We start from the raw sequence: 17,594 nt of genomic DNA, 5'->3' as shown, positions 1-17,594 counted from the left end.
TTTGGAAAAGGCAGAATATCAGCACGCCTGCTGGTTTGTGAGTAAACTGAGTAATAGAAATCAAAGTGAGAATGGGATTCACAGTTGAAGATCGCTGTAATCGTAACATCTGCGCCCTTTTTCTTTCCAGCATTTAGTTGTTTGATTGTTTTTATTTTGGAAAAAGAAACATGTTCAGGAACAACATTGTTCTTTCATTCCCTGCTGTGTTGAAGAATCTAGAATTCTTGCTCTTGTGTGCATCGATTGTTTGATATCTATTTCTCTCTGTGGATTCACCACTGTTAAACCCTCTGGAGATGATGAAATAAAGCTAAATTATTGATGCGTGGGAGGATCTGAGGGGTCTTTATAGTGATAGCCAAGATATGATCGTCACCATTGCAGATAAAACACTTCCTTCTTCCTTCTTCTCCCTCTTGGCTCTCCTCTCACAGATGTACGTGCAGCCAGAGAGCAGATGCACATAGGGGGAGTGACCTATCCCACGCTGCCCCTTCAGGACGCAGTGCCCCGTCCACAGTCAGGTTACAGCCAGCACTCTGCCAACTGCTCCCCAACGGCCTCCTTCGCAGGGTCCCTGCCTCCTCAGCCCCACAGTTCTTACTTCAGCGGGATGACGGGCCCTCAGCACCCATTCTACAACCGGGTGAGATGATGAAGGGATGCGTGATGATATAATCAACAGTACACAAATGATTCAGAATCCTTTGGGTGTCTGTGTTCTAATAACCTAAAAATAAAACCTTACTGATCAGCCACATACAATGACTCAAAATAAGCACCACAAGGACCTTAAGCACCTAAGCTTTAGATGCTGACATATTTGAAAGTTTTTGTCATGAATTTGTTCTTTTGAAAGTTATAAAGTAAAGTCTGAAATGGATTAATGAACCTGTTTCTTACCTGCAGTACAGAAAAGTTTGCACCTGTTTTCTTGAACTGATAACATTTATCCCTGTAAGTTTGAGCTTGTGCCAGTTTTTCTGAAAATGAAGAGAAAAAACATCCTCTCAGTGACCATGAAAAAGCATGAGACGTGTGCAGACGTAGACGTCTCACAGGATGAAAAAGAGACAGAGACATGAAGAATTGGCAAATTTAATCTTAAACAATTTATACGGTGAAGCCTAAATTACAGAAATATTTAGTAGTTGAGCATCAAAAGAGTGATTATAAAATAAATTTTAGAACAAGTAACTATGAAATACATTCTACAAATCAAAATATGTTTTCACAGAGGCCGTGACGTGATCAGGAAAGGGTCAAAAGCTAAAAACCCAAATTCCCTGAGAACAAAGAGAGGCATGGACAATATCTCAGCTGATTTTTTTCAGACTTAATACGAGTTCACATTGAATTGAAAAGCTGCTGCTGTAGTATAAAAACTGAATGTGGTAGATAGGTGTGTGTGAAGTGTGTGGGCCTTTAGTCTATTGAACAAGACCGATTACATCGAGATCTGTTGAAGAACATTATTCTTGTCTCTAGTTAATATCCACCGCTGCTCCATTAAACATATGTTAAGAAGCTCAGATAACAGTGAACATGTTGTACTGTGCTGTTTGGTCATATTTTGATCTGTAAAATGAAGATACATTTGTATAATAGCTCAACCAGAGCAACGTGTAACCAGCACATACATGTAACTTTGAGCTTCAAGGAGGAATGAAAGCTGGTGCTGCTAGCTCCACTCGTGTTGGCCACAGCGTTTAGCCAAAAAGCGGTAGCCGTCGTAACTGTGCTGGATTGGGACAGTTATCTTTATCTGACTGTTGCTCGGCCTGAGGTTTGCTGGTTAATCAGAATTTAGATTTCGGATCAGACAATGAGAAAATTAGTCACTTTTCAACATCCCAAGGGTAAAGTTAGATCATTTCTGGGATATTTTTCTCTTCAACATATATTAATAAAAAAAGATTATTTGTTGATATTAAACTCCCAATCGCTGCACTACAAAAATAATGAATAAAAATGGTCCTATAAGGCTTAATGTGAGCCACTTTCACCTGACAAGTGTTAAATAAAGTCTTACGTTAAGATATCAAAAGACAAAAATGACCCGAATTGCTTGTTAGGAACAAAAAAATCTGCCAATAGAGTAAAAAAAACTTTGCTTTTTAAGTTCTTTGAAGCAAAAATAATGTATTCATACATAAACAAGTCTTAAAAATTTAGTTTTTGTAGTGCAGAGTTTATCTCTGTGCCTCTATATAAGTTTGAGTGAAAGTCAGAATATTTTGAAAACTCTGTGTAAATGAATTTTTAGGAGATTTTTTTCTTAAATTAGTGAAACTTATGGGTTTTTTTATTTGTTTATTTTATTTTATTTATTAGTTTTATTTATGTTTTATTTATTAATTTATTTATTGTATTTATTAATTTTATTTATTAATTTATTTCCTAAAGTAGGCCCTCTCTGACACAGACTTTGTCAATGTAAAACCGCCCTCATCTCACATGGACCCCAGCTAACTAAGAGAACTAAAGAGTTAACACATGTAGCACATATCTATCCCTGCTTTGTTCTGTTTTTCTGTTTTTGTGAGCTTGACCACCCCTGTATGATTTTCATTTTATTTTTACCTGCTCTCCCCTCCTCCCCCCACATCCTCTCCTCTCCTCTCATAGCCTTATTTCCCCCATCATGTGTATCACCTGCCTCGGCATTACACCCACCATGCCCCCCCATCCTTGCGCCCCTCCATTAAACCGTCTGGTCAGCCTAAGGACAGCACCAATGGACTTGTAAGTAAAGACGCAGCTGACAGTAACAGCTGCAGATGAAGTAGTTGTAGCTTTATGATAGTAAAAAGGTAGAAAATGGTCTGAATTTCTTCCTCAATCCACCTTTTAATCAATAATACAAAAATAATGTAACTTACAAACTCTCTACTGAAGTAACTAACAGCAATTCTTCTTCTCTTGATTACCCTTCCTTTGCTCTCACACAGCTTAACTTTACATTTTAACACCCATCTTTTCTCGCTGTCCAGCACTGACTGTGCGGGGCTTATCCCCTCCTTGTAATGAACTACATTACCCTCCATGTCTCCCTTCTTGCTCGTGTCAGGATATCATTGCAGAGGACACCAGAGAAGGCCTCTCGTCCTCTCCCTCTGACCCTAACATGGTAACATGTAGCCACAGCTGCAAACGTGCAGCTCGTCCGTCGTTATCAGCCTGCTGACCCGATGCTCAAACCTCATTTGTCATTTCTTGTGTTGCGTGTCTAAAATGCAAGCCTGTATGTTTGACTTAACTGCTAATTTAGCTGCTGTGGTTTACAAAAGCAGACACATTTATAGACAGTCACTGACAGATTCTCACAATAAACACATGAGCTGCATCCGGTGTGAAAATGACTTCCCGCTAGCTGCTCAAAGACGTGTATTTTGTCACAAACTTCAGCATATGTAAATGTAACACGCTGATAAAGTGCATGTTGGAAACAGTAACAGTTTTCATTCTGTTACAGAATGAAAGTGCTTTTAACCCAATTAAACTGTGCATGGAGTCGCTCTGACAAGAGCTGAAACTCTCCAATCCAGATATTCACACATTTTAAGAGAAAGCTGCCACTATTAGAACAATTTGAAGATAACACTCCTCGGGAGATTTCTGCTCCACAAAGCCACTTATCAGACACTGCCAGCACGTATTTCAAGGAGCTGGATGAAAGATTTAAATATAGATTACTAAGAAATGTTCCTCCCCTTCTCAGTCTGTATTTTTATGTCTTTAAATTCCTGCTCCAATCTTCCTCTTCTTCTTCTTTAAACCTCTATTCCTGTCCTGCTGATACATCCTACACTGATTCTCTCCTAAGTATACATTCCCTCAGTTTCACCCCTTTCTGGCTTCTCAGTGTACATTAACTCATCTTTTTTGCCTCACTCTTCATCTCTTTGTGCGGTGTTCACGTGTGCCTGTATTTCCTCAGATCTAAAGGTGTGTATGTGTGTGTGTGTGTGCACCAGCTCATTTGTGTGAGTCTTTGAAAATGTAAGCGGGCATAGCCCAGTGTAATTGCTGAGCTGATATAAGTGCGAGTATGGATTCCTCAGGCTGTCGGGATTATCATCAGAGCAACTGTTGGGGCTGGCAGCACTCACACACACACTCACACACACATGCGTACACACACACTGACAATGAGCCCAGCGCTGGTACAGCTTATCTCCTTACCAAGACGCTTCCTCCCGCACTGAGCTCTGTTTCCTCTTCCCCATCCTCCTGCCCAGCCCTGAGCTCAGCCCAGCTGTAATTACACTCTTATCAAGCAGACACACTATGAGGGTTCACACACACACACACACACACACACACACACACACACACACACACACACACACACACACACTCTCCCAGACATTTATGCTCTCGCTCATGTTCTTAGAATACACCCGCGCAGTCTGAATCGAGGAGTTGTATGTATTCAAGGCCTTTCCTCAATTGAAACTTCTGCTTTTTTTCTGTGCAGTGAGAAACGTCTCGTTCTAGATCTTTCTCTCTGTCTGAGTCTCGTCTGCAGCCGTGATCCCTTTAAAAGCCTGCTGACTCCAGCAAAACAAAACGTCTCCTTGTGTAATAATTCTTTTTCCTACAGCCTCTTCCATTACAGCTGGACATCTCCTCTCCTGTGTGACGGATAAATGTGCCTCTTGTCCGTCCTCTGTCTTTTTTTCCCCCACAGGTGTAACCCAGCTTTATAACTCTGTTTGTCCGTGTGCATTTTCTAACTTTTTATCCATCTGCTTCTTTTTGTCTCCTTTTCAAGCATTTAAAGTCGCTGCCTTACAAATTCAAGCAGGTACCCCTTTGGTTTCTGATCATACAACTCCATCCTCCATGTATCTACCTCATTCCTAACACACCGATCAATACTACCAAGCATGTCGTAGAAAGAGTTATCATAGAATCACATAGAAGTAGTTGCACAACACAACTTCCCGTCGCGTAGTTGTTCAGCAGATTCACTAACATGGTTTCATCACAGAGGAAATCCATCGTAAAGAGTAGCAAAAGTCCCTGAGTGCCAGTCTTCATCCTCTTGCCCGCCGCTACAGAAAGTTGGCACCCACCCTTGTGTACTGTATTATGTGAGCTGCTTATTTTTTTCTGTCTAACAACCACTCACAGGCCGACTAAGCTCTGCTCTCCTCTCCCTCGAAACCAGAAACAAAGCCGAGGGGCTTAGACTGAAGCCCCGTCTTAATGGTGCTAATAGCAGAGAGAAAAAGACAGAGAGAGGAGAGATGACGAGGAAGGGTGGACAGGAGGGGAAGAGAGAATCAGAGATGGAGGGGGTAGGAGGTCAGCGCAGGAGGCTTTGAGGGAAGGAATGTGAGGAAGGAAGGAAGGAAGGAAGGGAGGAAGGGAAGCAGAATGAGAGAGGATGGAGTTAGGAGGGAGGGTAAAAGAGGGAGGTTTGATGAGGTTTGTTTTGTTTGGGTGCCAGTGGATGGCCGTGTGTGAGGCCTGGCGCAGCATCAGCAGGCCGCTGGTTTGAGTCACATCAGGCCGCTTCACTCAGACTTAAAGACTCCATCCCTTAAGTGTCGTGCACACACTTAACATGCTTCTGTATACAGAGAGAACAAGAATCAGAGCAGGTAACTGTGTATTTGGAAATGTTGGCAGCTTTGTTTACTTTGACACTTACTTTGTGTGACTGTCCCAGAGAATTACGGTGCAGGATTGCGTTCTTTTTACACCTCTGTGTGCCTTAAAGTAACAAGCCTGCACGTCCTCTCACCAGGAACTGATGCTCGTTTTTTCCCCGATCAGTGAGTTTAGAGGGATGAGCTGGGCTAACAGTGTGCTAACCATGCAGGTGTTTGCTCTGACAACTTTAACTTGTTTCAAGGAGAAATAAACTGGTTGAGTTTGTTTTAACTATGGGCGTGTGTTTGTAGGTTCCTCCTGCCGTGCTGCTCAGCTCTTTGAACACGGATGCAGTGTGTGAGCGTCTCAAACTGATTGACGGAATAGACTCCACCATGCTGCCTCAGTACATCTCAACAGTCAAGAAGGTGTGTACATCAGAAACAGAGTAACACTCAGACTCACTGATACTTCTACAGTCAGTTCTGAAAAATATTTGGAATTCTTATTTCTTGTCTACATTAAAGATGTTTTAATCTACTTTGGGAAAAGGTTTAATCCTTTATTCTGATTACATAAACAGAGGCAAAGTTACATTTGGCGTTAAAGAAAATATCTATGAATTCAGATGCAGATCTTACCGATTGTATTCAAGACAAAAAAATTTCAAAAGCAGGGTTATGCATATAGCAATCTGTACTTTGTGCTATAAATTCTCAGTTAAATTGATTAAATGAAACTGTATTATGTGGCAGACATCGCAGACTACCTTTTTTTAAGTTACATTTTTGAGGTTTTTATTCAAAGAGCACAGGACCGCGGAAAGAGCAGGAAACAGGATGAGAATGGGGGGTGACATGAGAGAAAGAGACTGAAAGTTTGAGTCAAACCAGGCCACCTGCTTGCTATAGCCTTATTGGCACACCTGGAATTAGTATTTAAGTCCAAATTAGAAATGTCCAGCAATTCTTATAACAGCAATGGTCAATGTCTTGATTCAGAAAATGAAAATCTGTGGTCTGTACTTTTGAATTAATTGAAATAAATGCTCTACTGTTACACCAATGTGGTCTGAAACATCAGGGGAGAAGAATCTTAAAGCGCTTATTCTGTAAAGTACAGTGTTTGCTATTTTGTGAGGATAGCACTGCGAAGGTTAGCATAGGGTTAGCTATAACATGCTAACCTCAACATCTCCCATAGCCGTCACCTGTTTACAAAGCACTGTCGCTAACTTCCCCAGTTTAGTTTCATCCACAGGTAGTGTTGTGCCAGCTCACACAAAAAGTAAGCTAGCTCAAAATTCAGTTCACACCAGTTTAAATGAACTAGTTCACAATAATAGGTCATTTTATGAAAGTTTTGAATTTAGTTCATGGTCCAGGAATGAACTTCTTTATGTTAATTTTTTTCACTACAAGTTCTCTTTTTCAGTAGAGCCATCTATGCATTAATTCAAATCCCTCCAGCTAATTCTGTTACACAACCACAGACCGAAAAAACGTTACCGTACTGTGCGAGCTGTCTGCAGGATGAGCCATACTTAATGCACAGAGTGCCGTAGTGGTGTATACCAATAACCATGATCATTTTTACTCGTTCATGCACAAAACTGTTCATAGGTTTGACTCTTCAGAACAACTCTGCTAGCTTTTGTGATGCGGTTGCCTGCCAAAAACAGTGTGATTAGCTGCACCTGTATGCTTAGCATGTAGGTTGTAGCTCAAACTATGTTCATACTTTGGTCACACTTTATATCACACACAAAGTGGAAATAACTTTTGACTTAGCTGAGATTCTTTCCCTTGCGAAAGAAAGCGGAAGTAGATGGATGGATGGATGGTATTGTAATATATTATTGATATATTATGATATACATGGGATAATATATTGAGGGCACATATACAATATATTATATATTCATGAAATATATTGCAATATATTGCAAAGTATACAAATAATTGCCGCTTTCCATATATTGCAATATATTGGAAAATATAAATACTAATACTCATATATGGGAATATATTACCTAATATATAACGTGATTTTTTCCAATATGCTGCACTATATTTTTCTTTCGTAAGGGTTAAGAGTCATTATTTTCAGGAAAAGTTACAACAGGATGCAGGGAGACACTGCAACTGAACTACGGTGTGCCATAAGGGCCATACCTCATTTCAAAGTTCAAGCCAAACTACATAGATGCATATTGGTGTGAAGCCTCTTTACTTAATTTAGCTCTAACCTGTTAAACCTGGTGGACATGAACTTCCCATGAACAGACCCTTCATCCTCTCTCTGTCCTTTGCAGGCAAATATTAACGGCCGGGTGTTGTCTCAGTGCAACATCGACGAGCTGAAGAAAGAGATGGAGATGAACTTTGGTGACTGGCAGCTCTTCAGGGGGATGGTGAGGCTGGATTTATTCTTTGAGGCGTCAATGTGCGCCTCACTGCTTGGTTTCCTGTAGTTGGAAATTTTACATGAAATGTATAATTGTGTTGTTGGGCTGAAGAACATGTTGCTCATTCAAAGGAGTGAGTCACCAGAAGAGGTAAACATTGGAGAAAAAAAAGCTTTAAAAGCTTGATATTAATTTACATATGAATATATAACACGTCCTCTTCACTCCATGATACTCTCTGTCCCTTCAGACCCCTCCTGTTGGTGTCTGTCATCACTTGTTTGGCCCAAAATGAAGCCAGACAGCATCTCATAATACAACATCTTGTGCTCCGCTGAGATATTAGGAGGGAGATTTTATAATCCGTATTATGAGAAGGCCGCCAGTCAGTCAGCCAGGAGACCAGTTGGCTGAAATAACTAACACATGTAGCCAGCTCCACTTCATCAGACGTCAGCCTGTGCTCCTAATTCCAAACCAGAGGCTGGGATTGGTTGTGTTTTACAGGAGATCCAATGTAGCGCTCGCTTTGCAGCAGCTGGCCTTACAGCTCCATGCACTAACCAGTGTTGTGTTGCCAGGAAGCAGCCAGCACGGACATCTGGTTCAAGATGGCTGCCTGATACCTAGATGAAGAGGCAGTGTTGTTGGGAAGATGTTGACGGGCGTAACCACTCGACTTAGCGAACAGCGCACTATCATAAGCACATGTTGTGATTTGTGTTGTGCGCCACATGCTTTAAAAACCACCAGTCACTGTGTTCTCAAAAAGTGATGATGTTTTCTTCCCCCCAGCTGATGGAGCAGCGTCACGCTGAAAGCCAGGCTCTGCTGCTGGATGAGTCTCGAGCTGCAAGCGAGCAGGGCAGCACCGTGCACCACGGGGAGCCCAGCAGACGCTCAGGGGGCACCCAACACGAGGCCACGGCCTTCAGCCTCAACCTCAGCTTCGAGGAGCTCAGCGGAGCCGGGCTGGAGGAACCTCCGAGAAACAGCAACAACTCTCATTGGCCGGTCGGTTCTCCTGTCTGGAGCTTTTCATTGATGTTCCACAACAGCAGGTTTAGATCAGTGTATGCCGGTAAAGCATATTAAAGGCGTGTGAACACCTTCCTGCTTCCGTGATCAAGCAGGTGGCCTCAGTGGTTTCACATTAATGTGGTTTACAGAGAAAAGCGCACAACAGAGAAGGTTATGGTGTTCCTAACACTGCAAAAATAAAAAACACACTCTAAAGCCCACAGAAAGGTGTCAAGGGGCCCCGTCTCTGACACCAGCAAACACTCACATACACACAGCTCACAAACTTCACTTTCAGCCCATGCTAAAAATATGAATTTATCCAGCGTATTCATTGCATTTTCAAACACTTTTGAATGTTTCTGGCTTTAAGAAGTAAATTCAGGCCATCCTCCCACTTAACAACTTCTCCCCCCCTCAGGTGGTGAATCTCCGCACCTCCAGCATGTCCAGCCTCAACTCTCAGGAATCCTCCAACGACATCTGCAAGCTGACAGACAAGCAGCAGGCCGAGTACCGAGACGCCTACAGGGAGTACATCGCTCAGATGGCGCAGGTGGAGATGTCCGGCGGTGGGGGGGAGCGGCCCGTGCAGCCCCACCCTGGACAGTTCCTGCAGGCTGCCGGCTCAGAGGACAAAGGGGTGGGTGTGCAGTCACACGTGCACGGTTTGTGTTTGTCATGGCATTACAGACAGCATGAGTAGAAAATCACTAAAAGACAGACAGCAGAAAATAACTCTTGTTCTTCTGTCAGTGCCTGGTTTCTGAGCCTGTATGTTATGTCTTTCTAAAGATTGTGGTTTTAAATGTTATATTCCTCTGGCTTGTGCTGCGGCAAATCTCATTCTGGGCTGGGAAAGGGGAGATCACATCTTGTATTTCTTAAATATTGGCTTAAACTCTTTGTTTCTCTTGGCTCATAAGAGAGGCACAGCGATCCCCTCTTCAGGAGACTGTATATTTTCATGTTCTCCTCATTGGATCCTCTTCCCTCTCCTCAGGCCAAGGAAGGAGCTGACCAAGACAGCCGCAAGTCCTTCACCAAGAGAGGCTCCAAAGCCAGTGATGCCACGGATTTCCCCTCAGGAGCCGATGCCCAGACCCTCGACCCTATCAGTGAGGAGGATGAGAAGCTGGACCACAGCGCTTCCTCCAGGACTCCAGGCTCCAAGAAGAAGAGAGCGGGGGCCTTGTACCACAAGCTGCCCAGCGATGAAGACTCTGGTCCAGAGGAATCTGACAACACCACACCTCTCCTCCACGGAGAGCCTGATGCTCCCTCCGCCCACAGAGGCTCCCCTTCCTCGGGGCTGCTCGCCAAGCCTGGCTTCCTCTCCGAAATCCTCCTGGACAAGAAGGACTCATCGGACTCAGGAATGCGCTCCAGCGACAGCTCCCTGGAGGAGGCCGAAGCAGACCGGGATGGAGGAACACAGAAGGCCAGCTTGATTGAGCTGGAGCTGGAGGGTCTGGTGAAGAAGAGGGGCCTACTCCCGAGCAGCCTGAGCGGCTTACAGGACTCTACGGTGGCCCGCATGTCCATCTGCTCTGAGGCTGCGTCTGAGGCCAGCCTGATGGCCAGCAGCCCGGACGAAGGATGGCCGTCCAGCGGGGTCAGCAACCTCAACCGCACCGACAGCAACACCACCCTGAACAACAACAACACAAACAGCCCCAACGACACCACCAACACCAACACCAACAACAGCCACCAGCAGCAGCTGGCTAACATCACAGGCACACAGTCTGCATCCACCTCCCCCTCTTCTTCCTCCAGTGCTGACGATTCACCAGCTGTCATCCTCATCACCCCTGGCAGCGGCAGCACCCCCAACACCACCACTGCCACCGTCACCATTCACAACCAGAACCTGCGCACCATCAGCCTGGGAGACGAGAGGGAGAGCGTTCTCTGAGGGAGTGGGTGTGAGTCTGAGAAGGGTCAAGTAGACTGTTGTATGTGTTCTTGTTGTGACGTGTTTGATGGAATCAGAGTAGATATGTGTTCTGCTGTTAGAGAGGAGGTGTAGTGCACTTAAAAGCTTTAAGTACTTCTTCAGGTAAAGAAAACTTTCTCTTGAATTGTTACAAATTTCAAGTCACACTGAGAAAAAACACAAGGGCTTTAATGAAACCAAATGTGTCAAAATTTGCATCTTTAACTCATCTTTGTTACATTTCCTGTCCCACTTTTGAGGATCTTTTAGGTAGTTCTCATGTGAGTGTGGTGCTGTTATTAAAAAAAGTGTGTGTAGAGAAGAAATGTTACATGTTGTGAAACCATAGATACAGTTACGTAGCTATGAGTGAAAGCTTACCAACGATTTAAGCCGCTGAAGTGTTTTGATCGTTACAGTGTTCGGTAGTGTAGACAGTGCTGTGATGTGTTGTTGGCAGTTTGGACGATGGAAGAAGAGCATGAACTAGTCTTAAAAAGGTGTTTCGAAGATCTATGTGAGATGTTGTGAATCAATAAACACTTTGCTGTGCTGACCCTTGAAATGAATCTCATGTTTTCTGCTTTTTTGTAGGAGAATTGGAAGTGAAACCTCGGCAGAAGTTTGAAAAGCCAAGGAAAATAAAACAAAACAGATTAAATCAAGAGCGTTTTCTTTAACTGCTTGATATCTGCTCTCCTGCAGGGGTGTAAAAAGAGGCGATCTGACAGGATTTATTTTGACCGATAGATGGCGCACTCTTCATACAAACGTACTGGAGGACACTGCCTGACAGTCTCAGGAGCTGGTGGGGATTACAACCTTAGCACAGGGGATGTAGGAGCCTGTAAGGGTCACATCAGAGTGATTTTTGATTGGCTGATCTTGAGTTCTCTTTTTGATGTGTTGTTTAGCGAGTTTCTAATCGTTCATTCAGTGAGTGGGTTTCTTTACAGTTTACACAATCAACCTAGAAAGAAGTGGATCCTGAGGGAAATCACCAAATGCAAAATAAGTTTGGTTTGCAGGTATGTGGCACCAGAATATTTCCACCTTTTTTGCCACAGTTATCCATGAACATGGTATCAGTCTTACAGTATGCTACTGGGTGAGCTGAAAAAATAACACGGGAGACCAGTCGAGTATTTTTAAAGTTAGTCAGATCCACATTTTTCACGTTCATCATTAGGGTTTTTTAACCTCTCACTGGTAACGAACAACACTGTTTACAATGCCACGTGATCCCTCTGTTTAAATTCCTATGCCTGATGTGTTCAAACAGTGACACTACTGTTGTGTTGTTTAGGCTGTCATCATGTGACAGGAGAAGTCACCGACTTATTAACAAAATGCAAACAAACCAAACAACTTAAAGCAAAACTGAAGGAATTAAAGCTTTGACTCGAATCAAATAGTAAAATGTTTTATTTGAACTCGTTAACGCGTCACCAACCAATTTTCATCTTCATCTTAAATCGCCACTGTTGCCTTCTCCCGAGCTAAAGGGCCTACACTCCGCTTCTTTAGTGGCTCAGGCTGTGTTACTAAAACCTTTAATCCTATTTACTTTGCATAGCATGTGAGAAAGTAAAAGTGCAGTCAGTGCGACCTGAATCAGCTTTTTCACTCAACTATGCGTCCCCAGGATCGTGTTCGCCTCCGGGAAGCGTCGACGCTGTGTTTCAGATAGTTGTTGGTCACAGTACAGGTCTGATAAGGACACTTTGTTGTGAGATCTGTTTATGAAGTGTGTCAGATGTTCACTATACATAAAGAGTACACTCATATCCAAGCATTTCTGTGGAAAGTCAGCTGGACGCGTAGCTGGAAATCTGATCTGACGTGCTGGTTTGACACTTTCTGACCATCAGTCAACTTTTTAATCTCCAACCCCCCAAAATGAAACATGTTCAAGTTGCGTTTTTGATTTATTTTGTATAAAAAAGGTACAATTTACATTACTTTTATAAAAAGTTTCAGCATAATTAAGTACAACATTACACTTTTGCAGAAGTTTCAAATTTCTGCAACTATACAAGATAAACTCCCGGTAAGAGTTCACACGGTTCATTCTCTCATTTTAACTTTTTTTTTTTTCTTATTTTTTTGAACAACGTCCAGTCCTTCATGTGCCAACAATTCTGACAAGACAAGACTAAACTTTTTACAGTAACTAACCAAGTTGTCTTTTCTATTCACGTTCCCACCTCCGCAAAAAAAGCGAAGACTTCAACAAGGAGGGGGGCAAGGGGTGAGGACGAGGGGGTGGAAATAATCCTTGTGACAATAATCTCGTTTTTCCTCCCACTGTAGGGAATATAACGCGCCTTCCATTTTCCAGAAAGGACCCACAAATAAAAAATAAGTCTTAAGTTAAATAATGAAGTGTCCAAACAGAAAACACATCACATAAGATTGTCCCATAATAAGCAAAAGTCTCTTGATTTCAGCTTCAGAAGAAAAAATAAAAAAATCCAGGCCTGGAGGACGGAGGTTGAATTTTGGGGGGGAGGTGATGAAGGAGGGAGGGGAAGAAAGTCCTGCTCCCCAGGTCCTGTGTGTGTTTTTGCGTCTTGACCAAACACCTGCAAAAGATTGAGAAAGAGAGAGGCGTGTTTAGAAAATGCAAACAGGGCCGAGATCCGGACAGACTGGCGCCAGGGAGGAAGCCGCAGTTTTTAACATTTAACCAAACACTCCCAATACTAAGCAAACCCTGCGCTCCAGATGTACACACTCACATACACACAGTGAGAGAAGGAGAGAGAAGGAGGGAGGCGCGCACACACACACTTTTCGCTCAACTTCAGCCTACAATCTGGGGAAGAATCAGCGTAATTGCCGCTCAGCTGGCGCCTACCCACTTCTTGTACCAATTATGTGCAGACATCGTAGTAGCAGTAATCCAAACAGCCATTATTTTCCTGTTGCAGATGCTCTTCATTATAGACACAAGAGGCTATAATACAACCCTGAATACTGCTACTTATAAACAGTAACCAAAGCAGCCTGAGGCAAGACTGTCCTTTGGACCAAACCAAACGAAACGCGGTGCTGAAAATGTGAATTTTTGATGAATCCGAGTCAGATTACTGAAACACTTCACGCGACGGTGTTGTGATATTTCTGAGATACACCCTCGGTTTATTGTTCGGGCTTTCGAAATCATTGAAAACCTACATTTTTGATCCAGGATGAGCCCGCGGTGTTCTCATGCAAAACATATTGTGAGCATTACAGCAACGTGAGACGACGTGCCACATTAGCAGCGAACAAACGGATTGGTAAATGGTAATTCTAGCCCGTGCATTCTGCTCCAGCAGACTGGGAGACAGGCTGTAGAGGAGCCCTGGACAGAATGCAGCAGCAGTAGAAGCAGACATGAGGACAGCCTACTTACCGCTTTAACGATGCAGAGTCCGGCTGTCATCTGTCATCAGCTCTGATGGCAACTCCGGGGACTGAAAACAAACAAACAAACAGACCAAATGTTAATTTTCTCCACGAAGCACCGGATTGAGAGGTATCGATGTTGTAGCAGTGTTACATAGGTCGGATTTTTCCTGGTTTCGTTCCGTGCAATAAGGAAAAAAGAAAAACATGCCATTTTCTTTCTCCAATAAGCCATTTTGTGCGAGTTACGCATCGGCTACAAAAGCGCACGGGCTATGCGCACAAACATGAACCGCTGAATATCTTCCACAACAAACCGCCTTCTACGGTGTAATTACCTGTAATGACAAGATACTGATGTCTGTGTTGAGAGTGGTTAGAGGGGTCCTGGATGGAGCCTGCCCCGGCCGTGCGGGCTGGTGATGCAGGCTGGTGAGTGCGACACTGGAGTCCAGCGCGATCTGCAGGTCCAGGATGTAGTCGATGACATGCTGCAGGATTTCCATCTTGCTGACGTTCTTGTTCTGGGGGATGCTGGGCACGAGCTCCTTCAGCTTGGAGTAGCAGTCGTTCATGTTGTAGAGCAGGCTGAGCGGATCGTCCACCGGGGTCTTGCTCCGTGAGATTCCCAAGGAGTGCTCCGTTAGGTTCGCGTTGTTTTTCCGGAAGGACCGCACGGGGCTTATTGCTTTCATTTTCAAAGTGTTTGAGAAAAGCGCGAGAGGTTGTGAATGTATGTAGATTTTCTTGCTTCTTATTAAGTCCCGTTTCTGTCAAAGACCAGCGATCAGACTGGATTTTCAAGCTGTCAGTGTTCTTTATATAGTATGCACGCGACAGAGGCGGGTCTAAAGGCGTGATTGGTGAAAGACACCACGTCACTCAACGCCGTTCAGCCCTACTATTCGCTCCTCGTGCAGAAGTCCCTCCCCTTCACCGTTGTGTTACCAGTGGCAACGCATACTGGAGGCGGAACCCGGAGAGGGCGCTTCAGCAGCTCTGGTGGGCAATTTGGAAAATTAAGCCCTTACCTGTTTCTGATCAAGAAAATTAAAGAAGTGCGAGGCTGTCAATTGATTATGGTGCGGCCTGAGCACGCGCTAAGCTGTTTCCCCAAACTACGTAAACAAAATCGGGCTGTCTCTTTTAGGCTACGCAGAAAAGGTGTTGAAAACGTCTTTTAATGACAAATGGGTTCATGTTGGAATAAAACCTCGTTCATTAAACATGCGCTGGTATCTGTTATTCATATCTTATGTCAAAGAGAAATTATCGACTATCTGCCATCAGATTTATTTCTGCTAGTACTCGTCCATTTAGTTGACAGGTGCTGGTTGGAGGTGTGGAGCGGTGATGATGGGGACCACAACAGGCGCGTCTGATCATTCTTAATTCCCTCCAGCCTGAACCGGTGTGAAGGCGAGTTCCTGACTTTGAAAACAGAGAAATGTTTGCGTGGAAATGAAACAGTTCACAAGCTAACAGAGTGGTGTAAGCAAAAAATAATACAAATTATCGTTTTGGTGTTTTACGCATGAGGAATTAAAACTGAGAGGTACATTAAAACCTGAGATGATTCTGTAGCCTAATTATGCACAAAGTGAGAACATGACCCGCAACAACGGTATCTTCCATGAGCCTGGTGTGTTAGTCAGAAATTCAGGGAAGAAAATAAACATAAATGATTGTAACACTCAACTTTGTACGTATCCATTTATCACTATCAACTCATTTAAAGGTGTTTTTATTGATGCACCAAACTTCATTTAGAGAAGTGTCATTTAAACCAAAGCAGTCATGTGCTCCTGCCTTGTTTTGAAAATCCCAGGTTGTGTGTGCATGTGTCACTAAATGTATCAGTAAGGGTCTCGTGCACTTGTGTGTTAATCGCCACCTGAGTATGTTGTATGTCAAAGTTCATTTAGTCACGCTCTACAAATGTGCCTTTCATATATGAGCACGTGAGGACTTGATTAACTACTATTGACATTTTAATGTTTTCTGAATGAGTCGTTTGTTTGTGGGAATTACACGCTTCATTCTTCAGCTGGAAGAGGTTGGTTTGGTAGAGGGGGGGCTTGTTTGATGCTGCCACTAACTAATTGCCCCCAGGGGCTGCTGTAGATTGTAGTGATTTGCTGATTTTTTTTTTCTTTTAGGATAAAGTAGAAGCATAAATACGTTTTAGTAGGTGAGGTGATTGGGACGTTGTTAAAAATCCTGGATGTAGAAATAAGTTGGTATGGGGAAAAGATTACACATTTAATGTTTTTTGGTTTTATTTTAAGGACAACTCAGTTGAAAGGCAAAAACAAGGAAATCCTAAAAGCGGAATTAATCCTAATGGACAAAAAGACGCAGTTTGGATCGCTCAGACTGCAGAGAGAGGAAGCACAAACATGTTGGATTATTAAGAGATGAGAGGAGAAAGAAATGTTCCTACAATAATCAATATAATCGTGGTATTGCGTCCGGGACTTTGCAGTATTTTACAAAATCCTGCAAAACACCATCTGTGTCCTCGCTTTTACGCGCGGTTCTCCTCACCACTCACGGACACCTTCTCCCTCAGCTGTCTGATGCTCCTGATTTTTATGCATTTCTAATATAAGCTGCACCTCCTGCAGTCTGTGTCCACATCTGGTGCAATCGGATTTTTCCATCTTCTCATCGTCTTCCTCTCGCCACCGCAGCTGTGTACATTTCTCTCGACGCACAATGACTGATGCCTGACAGGCAGGTGATGAATTGGCGCAAGAGCACGTCGGTGCAGAGCCGCGCGAGCCTCCCCCGGCAACAGTCAGTCTCACCCCTACCTTTCCTCTTCTTCTGTCCTGTTTCACTTTTCCTCCTTCTCTCCCATCTCTCCCTCTCTCGCTTGCTCTGTCTTTGGAGCAGACTCTCTGGCGCCGGAGCTGTGACGTCACCTCATTCACAGCAGCCCTCGAGCCAGCCCTCCCGGCGCCGCTGAGGCGGTTTCCATAGAGACGGGGTTTCGGGGGTTGTCAATCAGAGGTTGTTCTCAGCTGATCAACCCGGGGGCCGGACCGGGGAAGTTTTAAAGCTTGGGGCGGGAGCTGGGTCAGCGTGGGGTTTCTTCTTCTTCTTCGGTGGTGGCAGAACCAGTCAGTGAGGTGTGATGTTATCTCACCTTAACTTTTCAGATAGTTCTCCCCCACTCACAAGTAGGCTATCTCCAGGTTTTACTGAAAATTTAGTAGGCCATAT

The 17,594-nt window shown here is 43.7% G+C and overlaps 2 protein-coding genes across 6 annotated transcripts in view; one reads left to right on the top strand and one right to left on the bottom strand.

Annotated features, from left to right (window-relative positions):
* The window catches only part of kidins220a (kinase D-interacting substrate 220a), a 52,932-nt gene extending 41,405 nt beyond the window's left edge, over positions 1-11,527 (top strand). For 2 of the 5 annotated variants that reach the window (XM_074691986.1, XM_074691987.1), the window contains exons 25-32: positions 438-649; positions 2,632-2,748; positions 4,781-4,813; positions 5,919-6,035; positions 7,922-8,020; positions 8,810-9,028; positions 9,456-9,677; positions 10,038-11,527. In XM_074691986.1, coding sequence (XP_074548087.1) covers positions 438-649; positions 2,632-2,748; positions 4,781-4,813; positions 5,919-6,035; positions 7,922-8,020; positions 8,810-9,028; positions 9,456-9,677; positions 10,038-10,952 — 1,934 coding nt within the window. In that variant the 3' untranslated portion in view covers positions 10,953-11,527. The remainder of the gene's footprint in view (positions 1-437; positions 650-2,631; positions 2,749-4,780; positions 4,814-5,918; positions 6,036-7,921; positions 8,021-8,809; positions 9,029-9,455; positions 9,678-10,037) is intronic. The other 3 variants (XM_074691989.1, XM_074691988.1, XM_074691990.1) reach the window with 3 other exon arrangements.
* A 1,355-nt stretch (positions 11,528-12,882) lies between these two features.
* id2a (inhibitor of DNA binding 2a) lies at positions 12,883-15,179 on the bottom strand. The gene is made up of 3 exons (XM_074692802.1): positions 14,705-15,179; positions 14,374-14,434; positions 12,883-13,558 (listed from the first exon to the last, which is right to left on the bottom strand). Exons 1-2 carry the CDS (start codon positions 15,059-15,061, stop codon positions 14,378-14,380), a joined length of 414 nt encoding a protein of 137 aa, XP_074548903.1. The 5' UTR covers positions 15,062-15,179; the 3' UTR covers positions 12,883-13,558; positions 14,374-14,377.
* Positions 15,180-17,594: the final 2,415 nt, after the last annotated feature.

Source organism: Halichoeres trimaculatus, unplaced genomic scaffold, assembly GCF_033239565.1.
Source record: "Halichoeres trimaculatus isolate MK-OKI-2021-1 unplaced genomic scaffold, fHalTri1.1 fHalTri1_scaffold_17, whole genome shotgun sequence".
Lineage (NCBI taxonomy): Eukaryota > Metazoa > Chordata > Actinopteri > Labriformes > Labridae > Halichoeres > Halichoeres trimaculatus.
Note: the sequence above shows the minus strand (reverse complement) of the source record. Positions and strands in the feature narration are given on the sequence as shown.

Coding starts and splice junctions, on each gene's coding strand:
- id2a (XM_074692802.1), bottom strand. CDS start 15,061: ATGAAAGCAATAAGCCCCGTGCGGTCCTTCCGGAAAAACAACGCGAAC. Junction 14,435..14,704: donor TCAGTATCTTGTCATTACAG/GTAATTACACCG, acceptor GTTTGTTTTCAG/TCCCCGGAGTTGCCATCAGA.